General features: G+C 43.4%; 1 protein-coding gene across 1 annotated transcript in view; it reads right to left on the reverse strand.

The window, feature by feature from the left end:
* Nucleotides 1-5,661, reverse strand: part of LOC105493007 (dermatopontin) — a 33,827-nt gene extending 28,166 nt beyond the window's left edge. The window contains exon 1 of the mRNA XM_011760430.3: nt 5,309-5,661. Coding sequence (XP_011758732.1) covers nt 5,309-5,613 — 305 coding nt within the window. The 5' untranslated portion in view covers nt 5,614-5,661. The remainder of the gene's footprint in view (nt 1-5,308) is intronic.
* Between the last annotated feature and the right edge of the window lie 3,884 nt (nt 5,662-9,545).

Below are 9,545 nucleotides of genomic sequence, written 5' to 3' on the forward strand. Positions count from 1 at the left end.
GGTTGCTCTAGATTGTGTGCAAGACCCCTCCAGTGCTGGGATTCCAGGATTCTGGTGTACTATGTTTGTACCGCATCCTTATATTTATTTATTTTTTTAAATTTTATTTTGAAGTAATTTTAGATTTACAGAATGCTTGTAAAGACAACACACAAAATCTATGTATACCCTTCACCCAGGTTCCTCTAATGTTAATTTTCATAACTCTGGAGTGTCTAGGAATGCTAAGAAATGCTAAGAAATTAACCCTGGTATAACACCAAACTCCAGAATTTGGATTTCATCAGTTGTTCCACAAATGTCAAACCAGGATAGATTGCTGTGCAGCGTTTAGTCCTTATGGCTTTTGAAATAAAGAGTTTACTATTCAGTTTTTGAAACTGATCGAGACCTTAAGATTACCAAGAGAATGAAAACCTGATAAAAACTTCATTCTGCGGTGGCAAAGTGTGTCAGCCACCCTCTGTGCACGCTTTAGCTATCCTTAAGAAATCTTGAAAGACCATCCTGCCTGTTGGTAAATGCAATAAATCAAGATGAGATGTGAACAATACAGTTGAAACCCCTACTATGGACTGGACACTGGAATATTGGGAATCAAAGACATAAGCAAAATGGTTCCCCTGTGGGAAAATCTGCAGGCCTCTTTGCTGAGGGCCGTCGGGACACTGGCTGGGGTTTGGACTGCTGATTTAGTCTTTCACTGCGTATGTACTGAGGGCCTGTTTTGTACCAACACTCTTCTAGGCACTGGGGATACAGTGGTGAATAAGACAAAGACCCTGTGTTCATGAAGCTCGTATTTTGGTGAGGGAGACAAAACAAGAAACAAATGCCAATCAGGCAGTGACAAGGGCATTGTAGGAAACAAAGCAGGCTGAGGGAGTGGAGACAGCGAGATGTGTGGGGAGAGGAGGTGGTCTTGGAAAGCATCCCTGAGGAAGTGGGCGCTGTGAGTACTCAATACTCAGAACCATGACTCAGGACGACTGCCCTGCACTACACTAAGGCTTGGTCTTGCTTAGATTAAGGAAACAGTCCAACCGTGGAAAACGGAGTTCCCAACCAACACCACCTTCAAATGCACCTCGATGCTGCCATAGCCCTGTTGCATAGATTCCTTTCTCCTCTTCTCCAGTCTGGGGCTTGTCATTGGTGAATTCATAAACTCAGCTCTAACACAAACTCCCACTCCAAAACATCTCCTTGGGATTCCTTGAAGCCCGGGGTAAAAAGTAGATGCCAATAAATGGAACACTTTTCCTCTGAACTCAGAGTCTGTGGAAAGCTGGCTTGCCCAACATAAGCCACATCAATTCCAGATTCACTAAATTTTACTACCTGTCCATGGTGTGCTAGGCATTTGTTTTAGACTTCAATTTGCTTTAGAGTTTTCTTATACTTTATCCTACAAGTATCACAATAACACAAGTAACAGCTTGTGAGGTGGGAGTCACATCTTCCTTTTTCCTTCTTCCCTCCCTCCCTCCCTTTCTTCTTTTCTCCCTCCCTCCCTCCCTCCCTCCCTCCCTCCCTCCCTTCCTTCCTTCCTTCCTTCCTTCCTTCCTTCCTTCCTTCCTTCCTTCCTTCCTTCCTTCCTTCCTTCCTTCCTTCCTCCCTCCCTCCCTCCCTCCCTCCCTCCCTCCCTCTCTCCCTCCTCCCTCTCTCCCTCCCTCTCTCCCTCCCTCTCTCCCTTCCTCCATTCTTTCCTTCCTTCTCCCTTCCTTCCTTCCTTCCTTCCATCCTCCCTCCCTCCTTCTTTTTTCTTTTCTCTCTTTCCTTCTCTCTTTCTTTCTTTTCTGCCAGAATGAGGTACCGAATGCCACAGATACCAGCAGGAGCTGTGAATCCCGGTTTACTCCATCCAAGCCCAGGGCTCTTTCCACTACACAGTAGCTCAATATTACTAGAAAATTTCAGCTTCATTTTATTCCACACAGGACCCAGTGCCTTACAGCCTGTGCTGACCCAAGTTAAAGCAGATTCCCTGAGAACAACCTAGGCATGCCCTGGGATGGCGAGATACCACTCATGGGGACCCAGGTAAGGCCTCCTGGCAGTTGTTAGTGCCAGAGACCAGCATCCACACTTCAGAAGCCGACATCTGAAGAGGTGGTTTTCAACAGAGAAACTGTGATCAATGGTAGCACCACAGACCACTCAGCTATGATGGCAGCACCTTTTAAAGATGGCACTTTGATTAGAAAGGTTTTCTTTTTAGCAGATCCTGTGTGCTATTGTCAAGCCTATGTTTGAGACTCCTCCCCTCTTTTAAAATAAACCTGAAAGCTAATTTACACAAGGCAGCCAAATTGCACAAAAGCATCAACAACTGTTCCCTGAGAACAGACTAAGCTTGTAGCCAATGTGAAGATGTAATTGCTCCCCAGCCCATAAGCAATTTCTTTCCTTTCAGATTTTTCACTGAGACTGGAGCCTGAACTCAAAGGCATAATCATTTTTAAAAGTGCTTCCAGGGTAATTGGTGTCAGTCCTGGGGCAGCTGGATCTTATTGTAAAGAAGCTGTTTTGCATGTTTGTGAGTTTTCAACCCTGTGATTAGTAGAGGGGGAGAAGGAGGCAACAGAGGGTGGAAGGAGGAAAGGAAACCAAAATTACTAGACACTGCACACCCAAAAATGCTGAGGAAGAGGAGGTAGAAGAGACATCTCGCCTGTCAGCTTTTCCCTCGACTCCCATGGGCCAAATAAAATCATGTTATTTCACCTTCTTCCTCTTTTGCTTTTCTTCAAATAGTTTGGGAGTTCACAACAAACCAGTCACAGTTGGCGAGTTTAAAACTAAACATCATTTGGCTTCTCTCTCTAGCAGAGATGAACACAGAGATCAACAGAATGCAAGAAAAAGCCAAGAGCATTTTCAGGGGTGAGCCACAGCTCTGTGGAGCCTTCAGAAATCATGCAGCCTGACTGCTTATTTTCCAAATGAGGCGGGAGCCTGGAGGGCTGAGCGTCTGGGCCGAGGTCACACCACAAGTCATTAGAACCAGGATCCAGACCCAGGCCTTCTGACTCAGAGCCCAGGGCTCTTCCTCTAGGGCTTGGGGAACCATTGCTGAGTGCTGCTTGACTGTGGCTCTAAACAGGACTGTTAGAAAGGAGTCTCGCCCATGTGATGGTGCTCCTGAGAGGTGAGGACTGGAGGGACAGTTATAATTAGGTCATTGCCATGCTCCATATTAGGCAGTGGGCCTGGCTGTGAGGAGTATGGAGACTATAATCAAGGCAAGCCAGGTCTCTGAATCAGCATCTGTCAGAAGGGGTTTTGAATAACTAAATCTGCTCACCAGAGGCCATGGGGGTGGATGAGGATGGCCCATAAAGGCTGTCCAAGCAGCCTCCACAGCCTCCGGCACCCTCACCTGCTGCTGCCTGTGTGAGTTCTCTCTCCAACCCTTCTTCAGGCCGGCTGACCCCCTCCACAGTCCTGGTAACCAAGTAGAGCTCATCCCTCTGGGACTGGGCTTCTGCTGGGGTCTTGCAGGTCCCCACCCTCTCCAGGAGGAAGAACTGCCCTGAGTCTGGTCCAGTGGCACTGGCTGTGCTGACAGAATCAGTTGTCAGGTGGGAGCCCACGCTGTGTGGAGGCAGCAGCCTCTCAGGAGCCCGTCACTGTGGCAAAGCACAAACTCTTTGAAGCAAGACTCTCTGGATCCAAACCCCAGCTTTCTAGCCGAGGAAATACCTGAGCTCTAGACTGCAATTTGTCTACCTATAAATGGCATATACATTTGTTTTGAGCATTACATGAGATGATCCATGTAAAGCACTTAGTGTGGAGCCTGCTCAGAGTAAGCACTCAATAAATTGTAGCTGTTGTTATTACTTAGAGGACTGAACTCTTGCCTGGCTCCTCCAGGCATCAGTGTTTCTTGCTCTTGGATTTCCCACATCACCTCTCTACTGGTTGTGTCCCCCAGGGTTCTATGCTTTTTCTTTTTTCTTTTTCTTTTTTTTTTTTTTTTTGAGACTGGGTCTTGCTCTGCCACCCAGTAGGGAATACAGTGGCGTGAGCATGGCTCACTGCAGCCTCAACTCTCTGGGCTCAAGTGATCCTGCTGCCTTAGCCTCCTGAGTAGCTGGGACCACAGGCTGCATATAACTACACTGGCGTTTTTTTTTTTTTTTTCTATAGAGATGGGGGTCTGGTTATGTTGCCTAGGCTGGTCTCGAACTCTGATCTCAAGTGATCCTCCCTCCCCAGCCTCCCAAAGTGCTTGGGATTACAGGCGTGAGCCACCATACCTGGCCAGGTTTTGTGCTTGGCCCCTCCCAGCTCCACTACACTAAGTACTTGTTGCCATGCATCTGGGTTTCTCTACAGATACAGATAGCACAGGCAGCAGCCCTCCAGGTGGGCTTCCTCCTCCCTGGACCGCTTCCTCCGTTCTCTCCTCCAAACCTCCTACAGTGCTGGCTCCATCTAGGCTGTTGTCAATAATCAGCCTAGCAGTTAATGGCTACTAGGATGAGCTCCTGACCAAGCACCTGGGCTGAGACCCAGCTGAGACAATCACACACCCACAAAAAAGTACAAGCTCGAACAAGTTCCATGTCACTGTCTAGGGCAGAAAACAGTCAGGGGAAGACAGCACCTCTCTCTAAAACCCTTTAGTAAACTATTTTCCAGCAATAAAACCCACTTTAAATCAGGCAGAGAGAAGGACCTCAGTACTCATAATTGAGAGAGCACATGTAATCAAGGCAGTAGACAGCTATTTAATTTCACTTTCCTTTGCCTAAATTTCCTTGTCCCCTCTTTCCTATTCACTTGCTCTAAATCAATATTTCTCAAACCCTCTGTGCTGAGAGATCAGTTGTTTATTTTTCTTGTTCCCAGACTACTGTGGGCCAATACTTTTGTAAAATGGTAAAAATAAATTGCTAAAAAAGAAAAATGCCATTCCGATGGCATAGCAAGTTTAAATTGCTATAAAGTTTCTTACTTTCAGTTTCTGTACATATCTTTGGGTAGTCTGGTAAGCAAGCTTCTTGCAGACCTACACCAGTCCCTGGCCCAAACTGAGAGTAGGTAGAACAGCTTCTGGAAGGAACAGAGCCACAGGGGAGTCTATCTCCCACAGACACTCCTCATCCCCGGTTTTTGTCCTGTAGTGTAGTCTGCTCAGCAGCAGCCCTGCTCCACCCAGAGCATGCAGTGGTGAGGTTTGGGCTGGGATTTGCCCAGGCTTTGGTTACTGATATTCCTTGAGAGTCTAGCAGCCCCCAGGAGGAGGGATATGCAGAGATGTTCCCAGACCCAGTGCAGTGCAGCCACTGGCCCTTACCATTCCATGCCAGCCCTGTTGATCTCCTCCCACCAGCACTCCGTGGGTTCCCCGAGGCTCTGTGGCGTGGGCATGCAGGCGTAGTTCCATTGTCTGTCAGAACCTTCCTTCTTGCTGAAGATGCTCCTCACGGCCACTATCACCTGCCCCTGGGGACACTGGTAGCTGAAGCCCTGCCGGTTCAGATTCACCCACCCATCATCGCTGTAGTCATGATACTGCTGGTATGGGTACCCATAATCGCCATACTGGCCCCAGGCCACGGTGACTAGGGGCAGAAGCACCCAGAGAAGACTGAGGTCCATGCTGCCTGGGATTTTGGCAAACGATGTCACTCTAAGATTGCTGGTCTGACTGTTTTATATAGCTGCTGCTGACATGTGGCTTCCAGATGTGGGTGAGAAGGATCCAACTGCAGTGTGTCATCGCTTAAGCAAAACTTTTCCGTGCTGAGATGTCAGCCATGAGGACATTCAGCTTGTTTTAAGGTGGAATTCTAGGAATACACCAGCAGCATGTAAGTCTAAGAAGCTCCCCGGAGAAAGAACAACTTTGTAGGTAGATTATAAAAGCCAACTGCCACCTCCCCCTATAGAAACATTCAGTTGAAAAACACTGATGAGCAGCATATTTGTTCCTCACCTTTTAGCACCTCACCCCTTTCTGTCCTACTCTACCCGCTACTAGCAAACCCCTGTATTTGTTCTCCAAACTAGCCTTCCGGGACCACACAAATACCCAGACAGTGATTTCAAAACACCGAAATCATAGACTGAAGGAACAGAGCCATCTAGATTTCTGTAAGCCTGAATGTCTGTTTTTTTTCTTTTTCTTTTCTTTTTTTTTTAAGTTGTCAGTCCAACACTTTTTAACCCTTGAGTATAAGCATGGATACACCAGTTTGCAGGGCTACTCTGAGAACTCATGAGTTGCGTAAGGAAGTACTATAGGCCCATGGGGAGATAAGTTGGATAAAACTTCTACACTTAAGCTTCTACCATGCTGCTGAAATTGGACCCAGTCAGGTCTAGAAACTGTGCTCTGCTCTCAAAAATGTAATGGGTTTAATCTAAATAAACCCACTTTTTATCCTTTGGTATTTTTGCCCTCACATTGAATTTTCTTTTCATTGAGTTATAATTCACATATAATTAATTCACCCTTTTAAAATACTTAGTGTACGGTAATATAGGTAGCACCCTAATCAAGACTTAGAACAGTTCCATCAATCCAAAACATCCCCTTATATACCTTTTGTAGTCAAATCTTCCCAAACACCCAGCTCTTGGTAACCACTGATTTACTTTCTGTCTCTAGTTTTGCCTTTTCCAGAATCTCAAATAAATGGAATCATACTACATGTAGTCATTCATGTCTACCTTTCACTTAACATAATGCTTTTAAGATTCATTCATTTTAAAATTCAACATCTTGTTGTATGTGTTAGTATTTTGTTTCTTGTTATTGTTGAGTAACATTCCATAGCATGGATGTACCACAGATTCTTTATACATTTACCAGTTGAACGACATTTGGATTGTTTCCAGTTTTTGAAAATTCATTCTTTTTTATATAATGAATTGTATATTCATTATATTTTATATAATGAATTATGTAAAAGTAATCATAAATAAAGTTGATATGAACATCTATGTATAGGTTTTTGTGTGAATAAACTTTTATTTCATTTGGATCAATATCTAGGAGTGGGATTGCTGGATCAGAAGGTAATGTATGTTTAATTTTAAAATAAACTGTCTAGCTGATTTCCAAAGTGGTGATACCATTGTCCACCACTACCAGAAAATTACCATTAAAAAAAATTAGCTATTCAAATAGGTTTGTAGTGATATTTCAGTGTGGTTGTGATTTTTCATTTCTCTAATGACCCATGATTTTGAGCATCTTTTCATGTACTCATTACCCATTCCATGCATTCATTGATGATTTGGCTTTTCAATTTCTTTTGAAACCTTTGGGCATTTCTTAAGCACAAAGTACTTCCCATTTCTCATCAGTGTTGTTCTGAAAGTTTCTTAGAATTGTGATCATAGACCAATTCTATCTAAAGCCTCTGTGAAGTTTGTTAAAATGTATAGACTCTGGCTCTTCTGCAGACCTGCTAAATCATAACCTCACAGGGAGTGCTCAGGTATTTATATATTTTTAAAAAGTTTTCCAGGTGATTCTTATTCACACAATGTCTAAGAGTCACTTTCCTAAAGGAATGTGGAGCCAGAGAAAAATCACACTATTAATTTCACTGTCTGCCTAATCTATGGCACATTTGCCAGATGGTATTCAGTCTAGATCAAACACCAAGATAGCCTTAAAAGGGAAAGAAAGTCATACATGAGAATAAAGCAACAATTAACTCGTGTGTGTGTGTGTGTGCGTGTGTTGGGCATGCAGTTTTCTCTGATGATCATGGTTACTGAAGCGAGGCGGAGAGACTCTGGGCTGAACAGCTATATGAGGCTTAGTTTTGTTTTTAGCACCATCTTCTCCCATCACTTCCATCCCTAAGTAACTGCCCAGTGCTGGCATCGGAATTCTTCCTAGCTTAGAATGATCTCTCTGATTCATGATATGCTGAAGCAATCATTCTCAACCTTATCAGCATTTAAGGATTACCTGGAAAGCTTTTGGAAACTTCCAGCATCTGAGCAATTTCTGGACCAATCAGATCAGAAGCTTCTAAGCAGGGTCCCGACAATGACGTCCTTTGAAACCTCCCTATAGGCTTCTCGCCGGAAGCCAGGGTTGAGAACCTCTATGCTAGAGGTTTTTTGTTTTGTTTTGTTTTGTTTGTTTAATTTTTTCAGTTTATCATCCTGATGCTCATGAGTTGTATCTTGCATTCTGGGCATGACATGAGCTATTTTAAACCTTAAAGTGCTCTAAGAGACAAAACAAATTATTGTAAACACTCATCTTTATTATACATTTGTTTTCCAACACTTTCCAGGGCCTCTGCCTGATCTCCATTCTCTGCAGATTTCTTTCAACACAGCTAGAACTACCTCAGTTGGATTCCCTGTAACGTTCAAAAATAAATATCTTCATGCTAGAGTCCAGTTTGAATATAGATTTCTGTTACTCGAAGCTGAAAGCAACCTAACTCATCCAGTGTCTCAGGAGATTCCAGAAACTGATGATGCCTTTGAGAGAGATTCCAGTGACTGCACAGAGAATGGTTTCCACACACAGACATTGAAGACATAAGATTAATGCATTTACAGTTGACCATGTATTTCCAACTAGGTAACTATATTATCTTCCTCATAACTTTATATGTTAGTGAGGCATTATTGGAATTAGTTTCTCACAGATGAGGAAACTGTGGTGAAACAGCATTTTGGGCCAAATTTCTGGAACTGGAAGGATATGACCCCATGTCTTCTGATTCCCATTCCACGATTCCTTCCATCATTTCATCAAAACTGCAGTTACTAATTACAACATTTAGGAATAATTGTCAAATAATGCACTCATAAAATATTTATATTAACATACACATATAACTAATTTGCACTATGCATTTCTGCTGTTATTTGAAAAGTCTGCTCAATAGACCCTGGGGACTTTAAATAATTAAAAATTCAATCAGTAGTTTTCAGAGTGTTGCTCTAAAACCAGCGGCATCAGCATCACCTGGGAACTTATTAGAAATGCAAATCCTCTGGCCCCACTCAGACCTGCTGAATCAGACAGTCTAGGAGTAGGGTCCGGCAATGCGCGTTTGAACAAGCCCTTTAGGTAACCTGATACTCACTAAAGTGAGAATTACTGTATAGAAGATAATACAGAACACTCTACCCAAATTCCAGGTGTCATTTCTCAAGAAGTTATGTAGTGATGCTGAAGCCTATATTACTCAGTTGACTAATTTTGATTCTGGCACCAACACGATTCACCGCTGGGCTGTCTTACCTCCTAGTAGATAATGGACTTGAGATATTTTGGAGATTCTGACAAAGAGGATTCAAAAGTCTGCATGATTTTTCTCTTCTCTCTCTTATTCTTCTTTTCTTTCTCCTTATCCTCCTCCTTCTTCAGCTGTATTGAGATATAATTAACATACCATACAATTCACCACATAAGGTATATAATTCAATATATCCCTTAAATTAGTATGTTCACAGAGTTTATGCAACCACCACCACAAGCAATTTTAGAATATTTTAACCATCCAACAAGAAACCCTGAACACATCAGTAGTCACTCTCCATTTCCC

The sequence above is a fragment of the Macaca nemestrina genome, chromosome 1 (assembly GCF_043159975.1).
Source record: "Macaca nemestrina isolate mMacNem1 chromosome 1, mMacNem.hap1, whole genome shotgun sequence".
In the NCBI taxonomy this organism is placed as follows: domain Eukaryota; kingdom Metazoa; phylum Chordata; class Mammalia; order Primates; family Cercopithecidae; genus Macaca; species Macaca nemestrina.